General features: G+C 64.2%; 2 protein-coding genes across 4 annotated transcripts in view; one reads left to right on the top strand and one right to left on the bottom strand.

The window, feature by feature from the left end:
• Positions 1-82: 82 nt before the first annotated feature.
• On the bottom strand, positions 83-8850 carry LOC116658028. The gene is made up of 6 exons (XM_032462333.1): positions 8788-8850; positions 8343-8653; positions 7183-7296; positions 7004-7091; positions 5094-5216; positions 83-4867 (listed from the first exon to the last, which is right to left on the bottom strand). Exons 1-6 carry the CDS (start codon positions 8848-8850, stop codon positions 4499-4501), a joined length of 1068 nt encoding a protein of 355 aa, XP_032318224.1. The 3' UTR covers positions 83-4498.
• A 115-nt stretch (positions 8851-8965) lies between these two features.
• The window catches only part of LAMA5 (laminin subunit alpha 5), a 56963-nt gene continuing 45471 nt past the window's right edge, over positions 8966-20457 (top strand). For 2 of the 3 annotated variants that reach the window (XM_032461514.1, XM_032461513.1), the window contains exons 1-2: positions 14864-15201; positions 19801-19953. In XM_032461514.1, the coding sequence (XP_032317405.1) occupies positions 14911-15201; positions 19801-19953 (444 nt within the window). In that variant the 5' untranslated portion in view covers positions 14864-14910. Of the gene's footprint in view, positions 9059-14863; positions 15202-19800; positions 19954-20457 lie in introns of those variants that run through there. The other variant, XM_032461515.1, reaches the window with a different exon arrangement.

The raw sequence follows: 20457 nt of genomic DNA, 5'->3' as shown, positions 1-20457 counted from the left end.
CAAAAAAGACAGGTTGGACTTAAAGAAAATTTTAAATGTGTGTGTCAAAAAGATACCATCAATAGTAAAAAGACAAGCCACAGAGTGGGAGAAAATATTTATAAATCATAAAACTCTTAAAACTAAACAACAACAAAAAACAACCTAATTTGAAAGTGAGCAAAAGACGCTAAGAGACAGGTTGCTACAGGAGATACACAAATGGCCAAAAAGCGCATTTAAAAATGCTTATCGTCCACGTGTCAGGGACACGCAAATCAAAACTTGGAGACACCACACACCCATCAGGATGGCTACTATAATTCTAACAAACAAAAACATGATGAGGAACCCTTGTGCGCTGCTGGTAGAAGTGTAAAATGGTGCACCTGTTGTGGAGAACAGTATGGTGGTTCCTCAAAAAATTAAAAGTACAGCTACTGCAGGATCCAGCAATTCGACTTCTGGGTGTTTACCCGAGCTAACTGAAAGCGGTGTCTTGAAGAAATACTTGCACACCATGCTCACAGCAGCATTATTCACTATAGCCAAGAGGGAAGCAGCCCAAGTGTCTCTTGTTGGATGAATGGGTAAGCAAAATGTGGCCTATACACCTGATGGAATATTACTCATCTGTAAAAAGGAGATTGTGGCACATGCATGTGGGGCGAACCTTGAGGACATTATGCCAAGTGAAATAAACCAGCCACAAAAAGGTGAATACTGTAAAGTTTGGCTTCTAGGAGGTACCTAGAATAGTCAGATTCAGAAAGTAGGACGGTGGTGGTTGGGCTGGGGGAGCAGGACTGGGGAGCTAGTGTTCAGTGGGTACAGGGTTCCAGTCTTACAAGATGAGGAAGTCCTGGAGATGAGTGGTGGTGATGGCTGCACAACCCTATGAAGGTTTAACACCACTGAGCTGCACACTTACAGATGGTCAGGGTGTACTCTATCACTGAAAAAAAGCCTCATGTTCTTTAAGGCTGTTGGACACATTCACCCAGGCGCACACACAAGGCATCACGGTCTCCTCTCTCCTGGGGCAGGGTCCCAAGGCAAGTTCTTCGAAGGGAAACTCGGTGCCTCACTCTCCAGCTCATGAAATGTGGATGAGCCCCTCTTCAAGAAAGCCTGCTGTCCGAAGTCCCAGATCCCACAGGCAGAGGAGCAAGTGTTCCCTGAGGTATGCCTTTCATCAGCAGCGCCTTCCAGCATCTGAAGTCGGGGTGGGGCTGGGGGCAGCTGCTCAGACTGGAGCCCCGGGCTGCCAGATGTCGGGAACCTGGGGAGAAGTGTCCCCATATCCCGGCTGTACTGCCCCCAGAGGCCACAACGGGGCACCCTAGAGCTGCACCTGGCCCTGCACGCAGCCCTGCCAGGGGCCCAAGGGCAGAGTCTCACCTGCCTGCTCCCTGCCTACTTTTCTGCTGGCGGGAAGGGGCTGGCCACCTCCCTCAGGCACCTGGCCCCTCACCCAAGGGGTAAGCGGCTTACTGGGCTTTCTGTGGGGTCTCCAGGTTGGGAAAGGGCCAGAAGCTGGTGGGATGAAGGGAGTCAGGGGCAGGAGGACATGGTACTTGCAGACTCTGTCAGGCTGAGCCCTTTTTGCAGATCCCAGGGCAGCTCCCAGGGGCTCAGAGCAGCACCCGTTCAGCAGGGTCCCTGGGTGCCTCCACGTCTCCCTCAGAACGTGCACCTGTTCCCACTCACCTCCCCCACCCCAGGTGCTCTAGATGACCGTGACCTCCAACGTCACATCAGGGTTACAGGCTGAGTTTGCACTCTCCCTCTGCCACCGGCACCCCCATCAACACTCCATCACCACCGTCGCCGTCAGTGTCGCTACCACCCTCACCTGTCACCATTGTGGTCATGTGTCACCTCCATCCCACAGCTGTAGATCTGAATCCTGGGCAGGTGACTCCGACCGCTGCACCATAACCGCCCATGTCACACAGGTCCTCGTTCAGGCTGCCCAGCCAGGTGACGGTGGCAGTGGCGTTGGTTGGGTCTGGGTGCCGCATCCCCTGCCCATTCCCCAGCACCGCCCTTGGGCCACCTCACAGACAGGTAGTCGAGGCTCTCCGATGTGTGCTGAGGCACCTTCCAGGAGGGCCCCCCTGCCCCCAGAGCCGCTGTTTCTGGGCCAGGAGGGGCCAGGTCAGCCTGAAACACATTGTGTGTGGAAGGGAACCAGCCCCAAAACCAGGAAGCTCTCCTTCCGGGCCTGGGCACAGGCCCAGGGTGAGCCGCAGGTCAGGGCCAAGGGACAAGGTTTTCCCTGGGCAGCCCCGGGCAGGAGCTGTGGCCACCGGCCCCTCCTGCCTGCCCTCCGTTCTCAGAGTCCCGGCCTCGGACAGGCTCCTGGGGGGCAGGGAGCATGAGGGCCTCAGGGAGCCTCCGCCGAGTCCCCAGACCGTCCTCTGGCTTCCGGGGTCCGTGGGGCTCAGGGCACGTCACAGCGAGCATGCAGCCCCGACACCGGGTCAGGCCTGGTGACCTGGGGTGTAGGGCCTTGGGTGTCACAGCTGCCACAGTCACAGGGAGCCTGTGGGCATCTGGCCAGCGTCATGTCCTGTTCCATTTTACCTTATTTTGTCACTTAATTTCATTTGTTTTCCTGTACTAGATTTTTTCACTGAGGTATAATCGACACGCGACAAGGAGTGCAAACCGTAGAGTTCCACCTGCGGGGTTTTCCATCCGCGCTCACCCCGGCGGGCGGCGTGGCCCCCTTCCCCGCCTGGCTCCCGGGAGGCTCTCGCGGGCCCTGGCCCCGGTTCCAGGTGAAGGCACTCCAGGTGAAGGCACTCCAGGCCTGGCCTGTGCCCCAAGTCCAGGTGGACGGCCAGCTGGCACCCAGCGGAGAGGACTGTGGGGCTGGACGCACCCAAGAGCATTCCGTCTCCCGGCCCCACCCTCCTGTGGGGCCTGGCGGCAAGGACTGACTGAGCCAAGTGGCAGGAAAGGAGGCACTTCCGCCCCAGGCACACAGCGTCCAGCTGTCCCGTCCCAGTGGACACTGAGGGCTCGCCACGCTGGCCAGAGGCCAGGACATTCAGCCGAACCGGGTGGAGCTTCAGGTTCAAAGGCAGAAGCTGTAGGGCACAGGCAGCAGGGCCCCGTCACCCCGGGCCAGGCCCGCTAGCAGCACACCCTAGGGTCGGTCCCCAGGCTGACCTCCGACCCAGGCCCCTCCATGTCCAGGCAGGGCCACACAGTCTGTGGAGGTACAGGCCTCGTGGCGGGACGGGCCCGGTTTCCAGGGCCGACCCCCCGCCCAGGTCCCCTCCTGTCTGCACCTCTGTTTCTGCATCAGGAGGTTGAAGCTGCTCCCGGTCCCCCTGGATGCAGTGAGGGGTCATCAGGTGGAGGGCAGCCAGGGGCCTGAGCACAGGCTGCATCTTTTCTGCACCCGGGGCCAGACCCAGGTCCAGGCCCCAGCAGCGGAAGGTGGCCCTCCCCGCCTCCCCTCTGCTGCTGTTCTCACTGGTCTGCCGGCCTGTCTGTCCGGGAGTTGCCCTTGGACCCGCTCTTCCGGCCCGTGGAGGAGCAGGCGGCAGGTGTGGATCAGCGAGCCGCCGCCCCACGCAGGGCCGGGCACCCCAGCGCCCGCCGCCACGCGGCCGCGTGCGGGGAACCACAGAGTTGCCAGCGGGTTCTTCCTCAGCGGGCTCGCTCTTCCTGCCTGGGAACTGGGCCTGAGGGTTGCTGCCCCCTCGGGAGCGTCCTGACCGCTGGCCCGGCCTGGCCCAGGCCCCATGGAGGCCCCATGGCAACCCTGTGGGGCAGTCCAGTTACGAGTCCCTTTACAGGGCGGGAAACTGATGCCGAGGGAGAGGAAATGGCTCCCCGGGGAGTCGGGGTGCAGGGCGGGGTCTGAGCCCAGCCCTGGGCTCTGGGTAGAGAGGGAGACACAGTGCAGGAGGGGCCCTGTGTGGGAGGAGAGGCGCCCCCGCCCCGTGCTTAGCCCCGCGGAGGGTTCATGGTGGGACTTCAGTCATGGACATGTTCAGAAACCCCCGTCTCCTCTCTGTGCCCGGGGACGCCAGCGGGGAGCCTGGGAGGGACTAGGGAGGGACCTCCGGTGCTGGGTGGTGACAGGGCCTGCGCTCCGGCAGCCTCCACGCACCAGGCAGCTGCAGAAACCTGCCCAGAGGCAGAGGTTGGTCTGGCCTGGAGAGCGACTGGAATCCAAATTCCCGCCCCAGGGGGTGGGCCTGGCCTGGGCTTGTCGGTGCAGCCTGGCCCCCAGTTCCTCCCCCGCCCCCGTGGCGCCCGGCTCTGCAGGCGCTCTGGGACTCTGAGGCCCTGGGATGTACGGCAGGGCCCAGCCAGGAGATGCCATTGCCCCCCACCTGCTATGACCCCGTGCAGGTGGCTGCAAGCAGGTGGCTGTGTGGGGCCGGAGGCCATCCTGGGCCCCAGGGTGGGCATCAGGCCCCAAGGTGTGCAGGACCCCTGACCCCTGACCCCAGGGAGCTCCTGGCCAGGGCAAGAAGCCAATCAGCATCTCATCTCAGGAAGGTCTGGGGCAATGGGTCGAATCCAGGTCGGTTCCCTCAGGACACATGGCAGCACTGGCTGTCACGACAGGGGAGGGGAGGGCACTACTGGCCACTAGAGGGTGGAGACCAGGGATGCTGGTCGGCGCCCGAGTGCCCAAGCCAGCCCCGCAGGGAGACATCCGCCCAGAATGCTGACTGCGTTGGTCCAGAGCTTTGAAGGGCGATGGCCCATCTGAAGGGGCTGTGGGTCGGGTGGTCAGGGAAGGCCTCTCCGAGGAGGAGACGTTGTCGTGCAGGGACCAGGCCTGGAAGGTCCGTCCCTTCGTGCTGGTCATCCCAGTGTCCCGGCAGCCAGAGAAGAGGAGGACCAGCCGCTGGCTCTGCGGTGGGGGAGGGAGAGCAGGCAGGGATCTGGTGCCAGGCCTGCGGAATTCCAGAAGGCCGAGGCCTCCTCACCAACCCCCTCCCAGGCTCCTAGCTCCCAGGAGCCGCTGCCACATTCCTCCCCCTGGGTGGGCAGGGGCTGGGGTCTTGGTGCATTCCTGGTGGAGATACGGGGAGGCCCTGAAGGCAGCCTGCGCCAGCCTCCTGCGGGACCCAGATAACCTTTGTGCGGGCTCTGCTCCACTCAGCTGCCCAAGGCTGGGGCCACAGGGCCTTGCTGAGGACGCTCGGGGTCAGCCATCGCGAGAGAGCAAGCATGTGGGCGCACATCCAGCCAGGAGCAACCTGTCGGGAGGGGGAATGAGCACCCTGCGGATAAGGTCTGGACTTACCAGCCCGGCGCGGTCAGCAGGCAGAGCCTCCTGACCCCTGAAGACCCCTGGCTGGTGGGGCCGTGTCGCCTCGGGGTCATAGTGCTGGGGACAGTGGAGTCCACACGGCCTTTCTGATCCCTAGTCTCCGTTCTGTAAGCTGGGCTTTTGTGAACATCAGGTGGGGGCCTGCCCAGCACTGGGCACAAGCCACCAGAAACAGCAGCTCCTTAAAGACCCACTGGGCACGCGGCCCCGGGAGGCACGGTGGCGCTGCGGTGCTGGGGCCGGGGACGAGGCAGGAAGTCACCATCAGCCCCTTCAGCTCAGGGGTCCAGAGAGGTTGCGCCTCCAGCCTGAGGCCACAGAGCAACCCTGGAGGCGAGAGGCGGCAGGAGGCTGGGCTCCAAGAGAGGGGCGGCTCTCAGCTCCCGGCCTCCACCTCCCTCGGTACCACTTCCTGGAAGGCCAGGCTCAGACCCCCAGACCCCCTTCAAGAAGGAGACGGCTCCCAGGAGACGCTTCCACCAACCCCCGACGGCGGACCGTCCAGTCTTGTGTGTTTACATTCCTCTAGGAAATGTTTCCCCAGGAGGGCCAAGGGACAAATGTTTTGTAAATGTTGAAACCCAGGCAAACAGAGGCCTGGCTCCCAGCCCACCCACCACCCCTGCTTTTCCACAGGGCAGAGGGGAGGCCCCAGCGGGGACCCTGGAGGGGATCCCCGCCTCAGCTGGCCCACCCCCTCTTCCCTTCCAGCCAGAGCAGAGCTGCCGGGACAGGCCGGGTGAGGACTGGGCACAGCACACAGCACGGGTGGTGCCCCCAAACATTCCTGTATTTTCAAGGCCTCTTGTTAAGAAATTGGGGTGAAGTAGGTGGAAGTGGTTGGGGTGTCACTTGTATCTGAAACACTGGGGACCCTGGGGAAACCCCCAGTGTCGGGCAGGCCGGGGTGAGGCCTGGTGCCTGGGCGGGCTTCACCCTTAGGCCTCCAAGGCAGGAGCCTACGGCTGAGCTGCGTGTGACCCAGGGGCCCAGGGCCCTCGGCAAAGGCAGGGTGGGCGGGGCCCGTGGTGTGTCACACTCCAGGCTGAGCCAGTCTCCTGTTCAGGGCTGGGTGTCTTGGGTTCACCATGGCCCTAAACACAGGCCTCTGCCTCCGTGGTGCTCACAGAAAGCCCAGGACCAGCGGGAGAGCAGCGCCGCGGGCACCTCCACGTCTCCACCGCCGGGCACCGCTCCCACCTGAGCTGCGCCCGCACACGTCTGCGACCTGCCCCTCCACACCTGGGAGGCCAGCGGCCCAGGTGCAGCCCGAGCTGCTGGCTCCTGGTCCCCGCAGCCTCTGCAGAGAGCCCGCCACCCAGGCTCGCGCGTGTTGTGGCAGGTGCGGGCGGCGAGCCTCTCTTCAGCTAACACACCTCGCGCTGGCTCAACCCTTCACCCGCTGACGGACGGCTGAGCTGCTTCCGCCCTTCGGCTGTTATGGACGGATGCTGCCACAGACAGGGTTCGCGCGCTGGGGACCTGGGAGCGGGAGCCCTGGGGATGCTGTGTTCCACCTTTGAGGAAGCATCACCCTGGCTTCCCCAGCAGCAGGGGGGACCCCGACTTCCCATGTCCGTCGCCCACACTTGTCACTGCCTGGTGTTTTCACTCTGCCCAGCAGCCAGAGAGGAAGCTGTGGCTCTCAGGCTGCCCAAGAGGGACACTAGGTCTAGACACCGAGCCCTCTCCTTTCAGCCTGCCTGTCCCCACCTGGGGCCTCCTGGCCAGTGTGAAGGCGACGGGGCACAGGGGTCCCAGGGTCCAGCCACGATTGCCCAGCACCTGCTCAGCACAGGGCCTGGGACGCACAATAAATAATAAAATTATAAGATTAAATGAAATAAATGAGAATTTTAAATAGTTGTTGAATGAATGAAGGAAAAACTTACAGCAGACTAGGGGCCCCTGGGGCCTTCAGAGCTGGGGTCTGCAGGGTGTGCCTACAGAGTGCGAGGTGGGAGAAAATTCCTCGTGGAAGTTGTGGCTCAGCTTGTGCAAAGGCCCTGCGGTGTGAGGGGGGCACTTAGTGTTTGTAAGGAGGCCAGTGAAGCTGGAGTGCTGAGGGCTACAAGGAGCAAGCTGCTGCTGCAGGTGGGGCCAGGGGCAGGGACGGGCCCTCCAGTGTTGAGGCTGCTGGAGGGCTGAAGAGTTTCCCACAGGGGCAACTGCACAGTTTGCCTCTGAAAAGCCACCTGAGGTGACAGAAGAGAAACCCCTCACCACAGCCGGGGCCCCAGCAGGGTGAGTCTCAGCGCTGGGCCAGCATCCAGGCCAGGTCTCCTGAGGGCCCCACCTTGTCCCCTCCTTCTCCTGCCAGCCCAGGGGGAGAGCTGGGCTGACCTGCAGAGGATGCACAGGGCAGGTGCTGCCCCAGGCCTCCTGCCCAACCCGGCCCAGCCGCCTGATAGCCCTTGTCCCTCTGCTGTGTCCTGTCAGAGCCCACCCTGGACAGACAGCTGTCAACACCTCTCTGTGTAGGGCCCCTACCCTTCCTGGGGCAGACAGCCCTGGCAGGTAGGAAGTGGCTCTGTCACCACTGCGGCTGCCTCCGTATCAGAAACAGATCCCTTCTCCAAGGGTCAGCGAGGTGCTGGCGGTGCTCTGAGGCCAGACGTAGGGACAGTGCCCAGGGCTCCCCGAGGAGCGGGGCTCGGCACACCCAGGGCAGCAGGCGTGGGGAGAGAGAGAGAGGCAGAGAGAGAGAGACAGAGGCGAGAGAGAGACAGGAAGAGACAGAAAGAGACAGGGAGACAGAGAGACACAGAGACAGGGAGAGCAGCCGGAGAGTGAGAGCCCAGAGAGGAAGAGTCGGGAGACAGGGGAGGGCGACGGAGGGCAAGGGGGAGGGCCAGGGAGGGTGAGGCAGCTCGGGAGGCCCCTGGCCTGGCTGTGGAGGGGTGCTGCTCTGAGGGAGCGGCTGATGCCAGGCCAGGCCAGGCCAGGCCTGCCCAGGGGTGGAGGCCATGTGCTGAGGGCCAGTGGCCCGGCCGGTCAAGGCCGGAGCAGGGGCTGCTGGACCTCGGCCCCGCAGGCACGGAGGGGGCCATACCTGGTGTGGTTCCTGTGGTGCCGGGAGGGGCAGGCTGACCTGCAGTCTTGCTGCTCCTGCCAGGGTGACAGACCCGCAGGGCTCAAGGGAGCCTGCCTGCCCCGCCGGGAGCTGCCAGTGAGCCCCTCTGCCGCAGGGCCCCCGACCAGGTGTCCCAGAGCTGCTGAGGGGCTCGGGCTAATGTGGCTCCCCTTAGGGGGCTGCGCGCCCAGGAGTGGGGGGCGCCTTGCAGCCACTCTCAGCGGTTGGCTCCCGCAGCCCCTGCCCTGCCCTGCCCGTGGGATCGGATTCCTCCCGGGCAGTGAGGCCTCCTGGCCATATAAGGCCGTCCGCGGGCACCTCTTGCAGAAGCTGCAGAGCCCTCGCCCCCGCCCCGCGCCCCAGGGGAGCCAGAGCTTGGCCAGGTCCCCAGGGACGGAGGCGGGGGAAGGGGCCTGCTGGGCACAAGTCCAGTGAAGGAGGAGGGCAGGGGCAAGCCAGGTCCCAGGATGCCACCCCCTCCCTCCATGCTGGGCACCCCCGCCCCTCAGTTGACTCCCCCAGGGCTGCCCGTTGTGGAGTACAGAGCAGAGAGGTGGTGATGAGGTGACGGTGGGGGTGGGAGAGCCCTGAGGGCCAAAGGTCAAATAGGATAAAAAATGCCACTGCGGAGACGTCGGCTCCACGGACATCAGATGAGGATGCTGCAGTCCTGTGCGGAGGATGCAGCGACCGAGGTAAACTCAGTGGTCACTGCCTTCTTCCGAGGTCCCCCATGTGCTCCCCACAGATCTGAGATCAGAAGGCTGGACCCCCAACTTCACACCCCAGCAGGCTGCTGGGGGACACCCGGGTCTGGAGTCCTAAGAGCAATCTCATTACTGCAGCAGCCCCTCCCTTTACTCCCTGGGGATGGCTGGGTCTCCAGGGAGGTCCAAGGCCCCCACCCTGGGGTTCCCAGGACCACTTACCCCACCCACACCGTTCCCTGAGGCTGGGGCCCGAGATTTGTGGCTGAGACTTGTCCCTCAGGCCAAGGGCTGAGTCCAGGGGGAGCATCTAGTGAGCCGGGGAGGGGTAATGTCTTGCAAGGATGCAGACATCTGGGCCCATCACAGGCGGCCCCCTCCCTGCACCCCTTTCCACAACAGGGGCTGCCTCTCTAGACTCTTGGCCAAGAAGGGGCACGGGATGGGGACAGGATTGGGACCATCGGGGCTCAGAGGTGGGGCTTCTTCCTGGGAACCCGGAGACTTCCTCTAAACTCGCGAAGTCACAGGGCCCTCTGACACCTGGAGGGACCTGCGGGAGGTAAGTCCAGGAGGCCATTCCTGCCTGCAGTGGGCAATCTCTGGGTGCCTCCTCTTCACCAGGCCTGAGGAAATGGCCAAACAGGCAGGACACAGGTCGGATATAGTTTAATATAATGAACGCACCCAATAGATCAGGCTGGGCACACACCTGCTGGCTCTGGGGAGATGCCTGGAGGCCCATATGGTCAGAAAAAAGGGGCAAGGGCTCTGTTGTGTCCTGGGTGGAAGTAGTAAAGCCACTGTCCCCATGAGATAGATGGGGGACAGCCTGGAGGGTCTGCTGACTGACCAGACAGGCAGGGCATAGCTGGGAGGTTCCACGGGGCATGGTGGGCTGCAGTGCTGGGTCTGGTTTTATCCTAAGACAAGCAGAAGCCGTGTTTGGCCAGGGAGGAGGCGGTGAGGTGGGTGTGCTGCCCAGGGCCCAGGGCCCAGCAGGGCCTAGCTGTTATCATAAGGGTTCCAGCCCACAAGGTGACTGATCCGATTCCTTCCAGCTGATGGTGTGCTTCACAGAGCGCAGTGTCAGCAGGGTGGGGGTCCCCTACACTCAGCTGGAGACACAGAGGCCATGGGAGAGGGGTGTCCAAGCTGGACCCTGGACTCCAGCCCAATCAAGGGCTCTCTGCTCATTGATATCACACCAAACACCCCATGGAGAGTCACGAAGCCTCAAATTTATTTTTTTATTTTTTTAAAAATTATTTTTTTTTGTAGGGAGGAGGTAGTTAGGTTTGTTTGTTTGTTTGTTTGTTTACTTACATGGAGGTACCGGGGATTGAGCCCAGGGTCTTGTGCATGCTAAGCATGTGCTCCACCAGTGAGCGACGCCCTCCCCCCCTGAAGCCCCAGATTTCGGAGTATCCCGGGGTCATGTGCTTTTTATAGGGTCAGGCCTGCCAGTCCAGGACACCAGCCAGGAAGATGTTGGTCCGAATGGGAGAAAGGAGCCTTGGGGAACCTCTGTGGATAGCCCAGGACCTGGGGGGCTGGCAAGCCCAGGTCTCAAAGCACCTCTGGTGTGCAGGCGCCCACATCAGGACCCCCAGGGATCAGGCCTGCAGTGGGCACTCTGGGGGAGTGTGGCCTGTGAGCTGGGCACACAGCCGGCAGAGGTGGACCCTCCAGTGCTCCAGGGTCAGAAGGCTCCCAAAGGAGCGGCCTTGGCCAGGCAGCGTGGGGTCAGTGCCATCTGGTTGGGGTCAACCCAAAGTCTGGGGGCCTCTGAGGTTTCCCAGAGCCACATGCCCTGAAAGCTGGGGAGAGCCCAGAGGTGGCCCAGGTGGGCCTGCAGGTGGAGAGGAGACACCACTCCTTAGGGAGCAGCAAGGGACCTGTCCCCAGACCCTCCTCATGCTGGAAATGCTGGGACTCACCTGGCCCCATCCTACTGAAGGCAGCAGCCCTTGGAGGGCTGGGGACAGGTGGCAGCCCAGGAGGGGATGGGATGCTCCTGGCCTGCGGGGGTCCAGCCACTGCCCTGGGCCTCCTGCCGTCCTCGGGCCCTGATACCCGTTCGGTTCACTGAGGCTTGTCCTTTGCCCGCTAGCCTCCAGCTCCTTCAGCACCTGGGAGCTGGGCTCCTGGGCAGTGGACTGTGCCAGCCCCAGGTCAGGGGAGGACTCCGGGCTGAGCAGTGGCCAAGAGGCCTGAGAGCTCTCCTGGTCCCCGTCCTGCTGGGCTTACAGCCTCCTAAGTAACGAGGCCTTGTCTCAGGGCTCCCAGCTGGTCCACGTCCTCCTCCACCGGGCTGGCAGCGGCCACCAGCCTCAGCCTTGCCCTTGCCCACCCCCCCACCTGCTGCTCTGCCCTCGGGACATGGTACCGGTTCTCGCAGCTGGGCTCCCTGGAAGGGCATCAGAGCAGCCCAGGGGAGGGAGCGCAGTCTCAGATACGCCACACCACAGCCTGGGGGCTCCGAACCCTCTTCCTGCGGAGACAAACACTCCGGGCAAGGAGCAGAGAGCCTAGCGCCTCGCTCGCCCGCACGCCCGGGGATGGGGGCTTCCTTCTCCCCACATGGCGCCGCACAGACCCGCCTCGACCGTGCAGCTCCTCCCAAGGGTGCAGGGCCCCTTGCGAGAGCTGGGCTCTGGGACAGGCGCTCCGGCACAGCCATCTGTTACCGGTTGTGACGCGGAGATGCCGCGCAAGCGTAAAGCGAGTGGCTCCCCCTACAGCTGCTTCCCGGAGAGGTCACTTTTAGGGCTTAGGCTGAGGCAGGTGTGTCCCCACAGCTGCCCCGCAGATGGGGCCGAGCAGGGGGCTCCCGGGGTTGCTGTCAGGCTCCGGGCTCAGGAGAGGGGCGCTGTCCCGAGGGCAGGCTCCCCTGGCCCAGGCCCCACGTCCCGGGGCTGAGGGGCACTCCGCGAACCCGCACCGCGGTCCAGGAGCATCTCTTCCCCAGTTGGGCTGCCATCTGTGTCTGACCTCCCACAGGTCCTGGGGCTCCTGTTACCCTGGGGCTGGGTGGGGAGGGGCTCTGGGTCTGAGGTCATCCTTGGGGGTTGGCGAGAGCCTCGAAAGACAGAGGAGGACTGGCAGCCTCCACGCCCCTCCCCCGTGAGCTGACTCCTCCCACTCTGACCCCCCAAGAGTGGGCATCCCCCTCCTGTGGACTTGGGACAGAATGCTGAGCCAGTCTGCTTTGGGGAGGGGGCGCTACATTGGGGACCTGTGCCCGAATGGTGTCCAGTACACACAGGGGGAGAAAATGAGTGACAGACCAACTCCCTCCCCCTTGCTAGCTACGTGTTCTTGACCCACCGCTGGACCTTTGTCCTCAGTTTCCCAGCTCCTAAGTAGGAAAGTGCTGGGTAGCCCAGGAGTCAAAGCAAGACGGGAGACACACTCGCTGGGCTGTCTGGAGATGATTTGATGGAAAGGTGACACGGGCAGCAAGGGGGAAGGTGGGCAGAGGTGGGCCCCTCTCCCCTGCCCTGCCTACCACCTGCCCCCAGAAACCCCTCCCCCCACCCAAGAGGCCCGTGTGCCTGGCTGGGATAGCACCTCCATCCTCCACGCTGCCCCGGCTGGGGCGCACAGCTGGCACAGGGTAGGGGCAGAGGGTGGGCACCTCGCCCAGCCCCTTTCATCACATTCTCCTCTGCCCACTTCGCCCCACCATCCTCCCCTTGCCCAGTTGCTCCTGGGGCAGCTGTCGGCTGGGAAGCAGCTAGCCCAGGATTAACCCCCCCAGTGCCGGATGCTCGGCTGACTCAGCGCATTCTCCAGCAGCCGCCGCTCCCTCCTGCCTGTGCTTGGCTGCCAGGAGGCTCAGAGGGCTCCCACCCCTCACCTCTGCCCGCTAGCCGCACCACACGTAGAGAAGCCAGCGTGGGGGGTTTCCAGCCCCAGCCCCCAGGGCTGCCTGGGTCCCCAGCTGTCAGGGGGTGCCAGGGCCAGAGGGTACTGCTGAGATGTGTGTGATGGGGGCCTCTGGACAATAGGGAAGGCGGAGTGGAGCGGGGGCGGGTCAAATCCCCCATCTGGGGACCCTCCGTGTGTGCCTCCCAAGGGATCATAAATTACGTCTCGAGCTAGCCTGTCTGCTCCAGGACTCCAGATTCCTGCAGGTCCTCCTCCCCCTGGGCCAGCCCCTCCCCCACTCAGAGCTTCTCCAGCTTAGGGAACCACCTTTTCTTGCCTTCCGCAGGTGAAGGTACCGAATTGCTGGAAGAGGAGGGAGAGGGAAGGGGAGAGGGGAGAGGGGAGAGGGGAGGGAGGTGGGGAGCAGGGTCATTTCATTGCCTGTTTCTCAACTCCTAGAGAAGCGTCAGTCCAGTCCCTTGGGATTCAGGATTTGCAGGAGTCCAGGGACAGCCAGGAAGACGTAGCTAGTGGTGCAACCTTCCGGGAACAGCTGCTGGGGCAGGACCCCTGCCAGGACCAGCTGGCCATCACCCCACACACTCACCCGGCTCCCCAGGACTGTCCAGGGGGTCCCACGTGGGGCAGACACCCGGCTGGCCTGGCTCAGAGAATGGGGGGGGGGGGAGCTGCCAGCCCAGCAGCTGCACCTGCCCCGCCCCATCAGGGCTTCCCTTGAGGCCAGTTTGGGCCAGGAGCCTGAGGGGAGGAGACCCAGTGGCTGAAGCCACCCAAACACAGAAACAGCTGGGACACCGCTCTGAGCTCAGGCTTCTAGGTTCCGGCCCATTTCCCTGGTGTCCTTGAGCGCCTGCCGTGAACGGGAGGGTCTGACCGGCAGACAAAGACGGCAGAGTCCACAGAGCCCCAAAACAGGGCACACCCAGGCACGAGGGTGGGCCCACGCCTGCCTGCTCCCCCCCACCCCGGACACAGCAGGTGCCCAGGAGATGTCCTCTTTCACAGCCAATCTTCCTGGCACGCACTGGGCTCTGAGCATCCTGCATTGGACACAGGGCCCCCCTGGGTGGGTCCAGTCCCTCCTGATCCATTTCCGGATTTTAGAGTATTTTTAAGCCAAACCCTGGGCAGGTGGGAGCCAGGTGGGTTGAATCTGACCTGGCCACCCCAGGGAAGATGGGATCCCCTGTCGGGCTCTCCCTGTCTCTCATCAGATCAGATTCCCAGCACACTCACAGCTGGCAGAGTGCACCTTCCCACACACCTGCTAGATGGGGCGGATAAGGGCCAGTATGAGGGGAGAAAACCCAGAAACCTGCGGGGGTCAAAGAGGTGATGCTTTGTCTCCGGACTTCACCCCCTCAAGCCTGGGAACCCAAGCATCCAGGCTCCCGGGTGGAAGTCGTCTGAGATGCTGTGGCCATTCTGGAGTTATGGTGAGGACGAGCTGGGCCGTTGATGGGGGAGATGCCAGGACTGGACCTGTGGCGAACGTGTCCGACTCCCGGCCGCGTCGCCTGAGTTGAGGCCGCCGGGGGCGCTCCGCCACGATGTGCCCGAAGTTAGGGAAACAAAGAACCGAGCCGCCAGACTAGGTAGAGCGGGCCGGCCCGCCGGGGCGAGGGGTGCTGGAGGGCGCAAGGGGAGCGCCCGGGACCGGGAGCCACGCCCTGGGGGCCGCCGCGGCGTCGCGTTCCCACGGCCTGGCCCGAGGCCAGCAGGTGTCCTTTCCGGAAGGCCAGCCGGGCCGGGGTCCCAAGGGTTAAGGCCGCCGGCCGCCCCTCCCCCCGGCCTCCCCCGCCCCCTCCCCGGGGCGCGGGGCGCGGGCGCCCGGGCGGGCCGGGGCGGGGCCTGACGTCCTCGGGCGGAGCGAGCCGGGCCGGGCCGGCGGCCGCGCTGCAGACTCGCCGGGCTCCCGCCGCGCTCGCTGTCCCCGGAGCTGGAAGATGGCGAAGCCGGGCGCGCGGCCCCGCGGCCCCTGGGGCCCCGCGCTGCCGCCGCTGCTGGCCGGGCTGGCGCTGCTGGGCGCGGCGCGGGCGGCGGCGGCGGCGGCGGCGGGCGGCGGCTTCAGCCTGCACCCGCCCTACTTCAACCTGGCCGAGGGCGCCCGCATCGCCGCCTCGGCCACCTGCGGCGAGGAGGCCCCGGCGCGCGGCGCCCCGCGCCCCACCGAGGACCTCTACTGCAAGTTGGTGGGGGGCCCGGTGGCCGGCGGGGACCCCAACCAGACCATCCAGGTGAGCGCGGGCCGCGGCAGGGTCGCCGCGGGGTGGGCCGGGGCGGGGTGCTGGGGACGCCGGCGCGGGGGCGCCACGGGCTGGGACTCCGGAACTCCGGCCCAACTTTTTCGGGAGCCCCGCGGGCCTCGGAGAGCCCAGGTACGGACTGCAGCCCCCTCATACCGTCCCGAGGCTCTGGTTCCGCATTTCGTGGGACAGAAGTGACCCCAACTCGGCCATTCAGGCTCAGCCAGAGAAGTGCGCGTCGCTCCGGGAAGGCGGAGCGCAGCGGACCTGAGGGCGGCCAGCGCCGGTCGAGTTCGGCCGAGGGGGGCCGATGCCTCGTCCCTGGCGGCGCCAGGTCCCGGGATCCCGGCGAGGGCGGGACTTGGCCTCTGCGGCCGGCCGTCTGTGGGGAGGGGGCGGACCCGCTCCGCCTTCCCCTGGGACAGGCTGGGACCTGCTGGCGTCGGGATGGGACTGGGATGGGGGCTGTGTTTAGGGCCAGGCACAGGAGGCTTCCTCTCCTGCTCTAAAGGGTAGAAGCCCTCTCCGCAGGGGTCTCCGGAGTTGGTGGGACCCTCATGGTGGGAGGGGAACACACAGAGGGAGTTTTAACTGGGGTGGGAGCACGCTGCTGCAATCAGGGACAGCCCCTTTGCCCCACAGGTCAGCCTCCACGGGATAGGGTCTGCTTCCGAGGCCCGTGTTCCCGCCCCTGCCAAACCTTAGGGACAGTCTGGGGGCCCCAGGCTGGTGTAACGTGAGCCTCGGCCGCCAGGGACTTACTGCCACCTTCCCGGTAGGAGAGGCTGGGGGAGGGGAGGAGGGTAGTTGGAGAGTGGAGTGATGGGGTGGGTGATGAATGAGGGAGCCTCAGCTGGGTCAGCTTCACTGCGCCTGCGACTTCCCTCGGCCCCTCCAGGGCAGTGAGGAGTGGGAGGGAGCACTGGTGCCGCAGAGCCACCAGGGACAGAAGGGCGCCTCCCTCAGGCTCCTGGACACCCCTCCCTGGACTCACTCACTCCTCTAAGCTCTGCACAGCTGAGCAGGAGGTCTCGAGCCCACATTTCAGGTGGGGAAACTGAGGTCTGTGAAGCCCCAAAGCCAGACCAGGGTCTGGGGGAGGCAGTGAGCGGGGGAAATCTGGGCCCCCACCTCAGGCCCTTAACGTATCTGGGTGACATCAGAGGGACCAGGTCAAGAGGAGGAGCCTTGTGGGGTCTCCAAAGCTGCCCAGAGGGCTTGGCTGGGCCCCACCACCCCTCCTAGATGCTCATCTGGGATTCTGCAGCTCGAACAACCCAGGCTCCCAACCACCGCCTAATTGCCCACCTGGGCTGCCTGGCCCAGGCCCTTGAGGAGGAGCAGCTGTGTGGATCTCTGAGGGAGAGACCGTTTATTGCCCCCTCATAGTACTTAGAGCAGCAGCTTGGGAGCTATTGGCTCAGGGTCAAAGCCCCTCTCCTTTGCCTTTCCTTAGCTGTGCGACTTTCCTCCCTGAGCCTCCGGCTCCTCATCTGTAAAATGGGCACAGCCAGAGGGCCCGCCTCCCCTGAAGGTGTGAGCTTGGCCTGAGGAGCCTGGGAAGCCTGGTGTCATGACCTCTTGCCACATAGCGGTGGCTGTGTGTGGTGTTGCAGTCGAGGGAGCGGCCCTGGGTGAGAACTTCTGGCCAGTGCTCCCAGCCCCCAGCCCAGTTAGAGCTGAAGCCCTCCCTTTGAAAACCTGCAGCACTCAGCCGTCAGCACCCCTGTGGCAGGAAGGCTGGTGGCTAGCAGACGGGACCCGAACAGCCGTGAGACCTTGGAGGAGTCACAGACTCTCTGGAGCCTCTGCCCTGTCCTCTGGAGGCAGCGGGGCTGCTCCCGGCCCTGGCCTTCTGTTGGGTTGGTGATAGGGCCTTGTCCATAGGCTCCGTCTGGAGCTGAGTGGCCAGGCACACTTTTCAGTTCCAAGAGCCCAGTCCTGTGCCAGCCTGATGGGTGGGGCAGGGAGGACCTGGGCCCCAGGGCTGCAGGCCAGCCACTCCCAGGGGCCTCCTGGGGGAAATGGGACAGAAGCTGGCTGGGGGCATACCAGCCAGGGCCTGGGGAGAGTCCTGCTAGGCATGTGGGCAAGGCGGTCCTGTGGGCAACTGGGGCAGGCAGGGGGCAACTTGGGAACCCAGCCCTGCGCCTTCAGGTGGGCCTCGGAGGAATCCGGGCTGGCCCCAGCCCCACAGGGGACGATGGGGGCTTGGCTCCCAGCGTGGTGACTCACTGGGAGGGGAATCCCTTATCGCTGCTCCTTGTTTCCTTGCTCTGTTCCTGGCAGGACCCTCTGCAGCAGAGGGGTGGGGGGAGCCCTCTTTCCCCAGCCCCATCCACTGCAAGCCCAAGTCAGGCCGAGCGGTCAGCAGGAACCGTGTCGCGGAGTGGCCCCACTGTGGCCACATGGGGGTAGAGTCACCTCTCCCTGATTCTCTGGGTGAGGCCTGAGCAGAAACTTCCCTTGGCTCCCTTGACCCTCGACCACAGGCAGCTTCTTTGGGAGGCCCAGCCAGAGGGCCCTACTCACCTCCTCCGGGAAGCCTCCCAACCCTGGCGGGTCCCACACCACTGCACCCACGTGCACTGTGCTTTCAGGGTGCCTCTGAGCCCCTACTCTGCTCGCCCTCTGGGATCCCCCACAGGTCTGGGAGCCAGTACCTGGGCTCTGGTTTGGGGTCACTGTGCTTGGGGACATGGCCTACACAGATCATGCGACTTTTCTGGGTGCCCTCCATCACCCCAGCCTCTCGGTATGCCAGCTCTGGGTGGTGGTGGCCTCAGGGGCGCAGTTAAGAAGAAGGCAGGTGCGCACCCCCTCCCACCCGGAGGGCTGTAAGGGGGTATCGCTAATCGCCAGGCAACTCTGTGTCTCATGCGGTAGAGTAAATAGAGCAGGGTGATGTTGGGGGTTGTCAGGCCAGCTCCTTGGGTGGTCTGGAGCTCTGGGGCCCTGCTGAGGAGGTGACATGTGAGCTGAGATGGAAGGCGAGATCAGGGTGCCAAGGCCCCAGGCAGGAACAGGGTCAGGGGTGGGGTGACCCAGAGCACCCAGCACAAGGGGTCCTGGGTGGGAGGCTTGGTGCCTGGTCTGCTGCCTTTGATCTCGCTGTCCTGGGTGCTCAGTGGAACCTGGGGCCAATGTGTCTGGGGAGGCAGGGGCCTGCCGGGGGTCTGTGGACGCTGGGGGCTCTCTGTGGCTGCCAGCCCAGGGATGGTGCAAGGCATCTCCCACGCTCCCACCTCCAACTCCTAGGACGAGGTCTGGCCCCCTGGGAGGCTGGGAGGGGTGGGGCGGCCGCATTTCCCAGACGCAGCCTCTCTAGGCCTCAATCAATGCCAAGTCTCCAGGCCCGCTTTTTGTGTGGAGGGCCAGCAGGTCTGGTTTCCTCTGGGGTGGGGTGTGGGGCCTCCCCTGGGCTGGCAGCCAGGCTCAGCTCTGCCCCCTGCCCCCGGCCCAGGCTTCCAGCACCTGCTCCTCCCCCACAGAGACAGTGCGCCCACGATGCTGGGAGCCTCCTCTGTCACCCCAGAGGACGGGCCCCCGGCAGGTGGCTGGACCATGGCAGAGCAGCTGCTTGGCCCCATGTGGGGTCCATTAATCCTCCGGTGGCCGAGGCAGGTGCCAGCATTACCCCCACTCTTCAGATGGGGACACTGAGGCTCAGTGGCTGCCGTGACTTGGCCCAGTTCCAGGGCTCGGAAGCAGCAGAGCCAGGAGGTCCAGGCCTTGTCTGCCTGGCTGCCCACATGCCTCCACTCTGGGGCCTGTCCCCACAGGCCACAGGAATGGCTTAATTTCGTCTCTCTGGAGATCCTAATCCACATGGCTCTGGGCGAGAGCCTGGCAGGGAGATTTGGGGGGGACTGGCTGGTGGGGGTGGGGAGGGGCACACATCGGGCCTGGGCCTTCTAGCTGTAGCCCTACCTTCCTCACTCTTTCTTCCCCACCTGGCACCATCCTGCCAAGCCCTTCTGAAGCCCCCCTGCAGTGGCCAGTGGTGGTGGGGTGGGGGAGAAGTGTGTGACTTGGCCCTTGACTGGCCCGTTGCCCTCTCAGCTCCAGCTTCGTTGGCCTCCGTGCTGTTTACTGCTTGAGTCGAATTGCTCCAGGGCCTTTGCACAGGCAGTGCCTCTGTCTGGAGCACACCCTCCCCCACCTTTTTTCCCACAGTTGGCTCCCCCTCGCCCTTTAACGGGCACTGGGGGTTGAACCCGGGACCTCGTGCACACACCAAGCACAGGCTGTACCACTGAGCGCTGCCTCCACCCCACCTCCTCCCCTCGTGGTGCAGGCCTCGGGTGCCCCCTCCTCGGAGAGCCCTGCGTTGTTTCCCACCTGAAGTGGGTGCCCCTCTCCCTCCTTGCTCTCCTGTCTCTGCTGTAACAGGTGTGACCACCTCTCACATGAGCCGTATCCCAGGTTGAGAACGCAGTAGGCACTCACGTCTGTTTGCCAAGTGAATGAGTGAACGGCGGACAAGGGGCCACAGACTGGGGGTGGGGCCAGCGTGATGCGGTAGCAGGGTGACGGGAGGGGCAAGGGGTCCCAGCGCTTCTTGGCCATCTCACCACCCCTCCCCCACAGGGCCAGTACTGTGACATCTGCACGGCTGCCAACAGCAACAGGGCGCACCCCGTGAGCAACGCCATTGATGGCACGGAGCGCTGGTGGCAGAGTCCGCCGCTGTCCCGTGGCCTAGAGTACAACGAAGTCAACGTCACCCTGGACCTGGGCCAGGTACAGTTCCTTTCTGGTCTGCGCAGCCCGACCCCCGCTTCTCCAGCTGACAGACCGCAGGGTGAGGCACCTGCCCAGAGTGAGCTCGGGAGGCCGGGCCCGGGCGGGCGGCAGGCCCGGCGTGGACAGAGGCGTGGCAGTGGGCACTGTGTTTTTTCCACATCCTGTGGTGCACGGGGAGAGAGGGGGTGGGACACGGGGTTTAGCGAAGGTCATGTGGAGAGTTAGTGGGAAGGGCGTCGAGGGGACAGCATGGAGATGGGGCCAAAATGCTGAGCCCCTGGTGCCCTCAGCTGGCGCCTGGTGTTTACTCTGAGGAATTCCTCTGTGGACGGGCTCTGGCGGGGGAGTGGGAGGGGCTGCAGGAATGCAGAGGAGGCCTGCGGAAGTGGACATTCCTAGGATACCTGTGCTGCGCAGAGGCCACCAAGGGGTTAGGTGTGCCCCGCCTCCACCAGCCCCTGTGCAGGCAGGAGGGTGGGGCCCAGTGTTTCCCAGTGACCA

This window comes from Camelus ferus, chromosome 19, assembly GCF_009834535.1.
Source record: "Camelus ferus isolate YT-003-E chromosome 19, BCGSAC_Cfer_1.0, whole genome shotgun sequence".
Taxonomy (NCBI): domain Eukaryota; kingdom Metazoa; phylum Chordata; class Mammalia; order Artiodactyla; family Camelidae; genus Camelus; species Camelus ferus.
This window is presented reverse-complemented; position numbering and strand designations above follow the sequence as displayed.

Coding starts and splice junctions, on each gene's coding strand:
- LOC116658028 (XM_032462333.1), bottom strand. CDS start 8,850: ATGGAGGGAGGGGGTGGCATCCTGGGACCTGGCTTGCCCCTGCCCTCC. Junction 8,654..8,787: donor CCTCCTCCTTCACTGGACTT/GTGCCCAGCAGG, acceptor TTATATGGCCAG/GAGGCCTCACTGCCCGGGAG. Junction 7,092..7,182: donor CCAGGGGCCCCTAGTCTGCT/GTAAGTTTTTCC, acceptor TGTGCGTCCCAG/GCCCTGTGCTGAGCAGGTGC.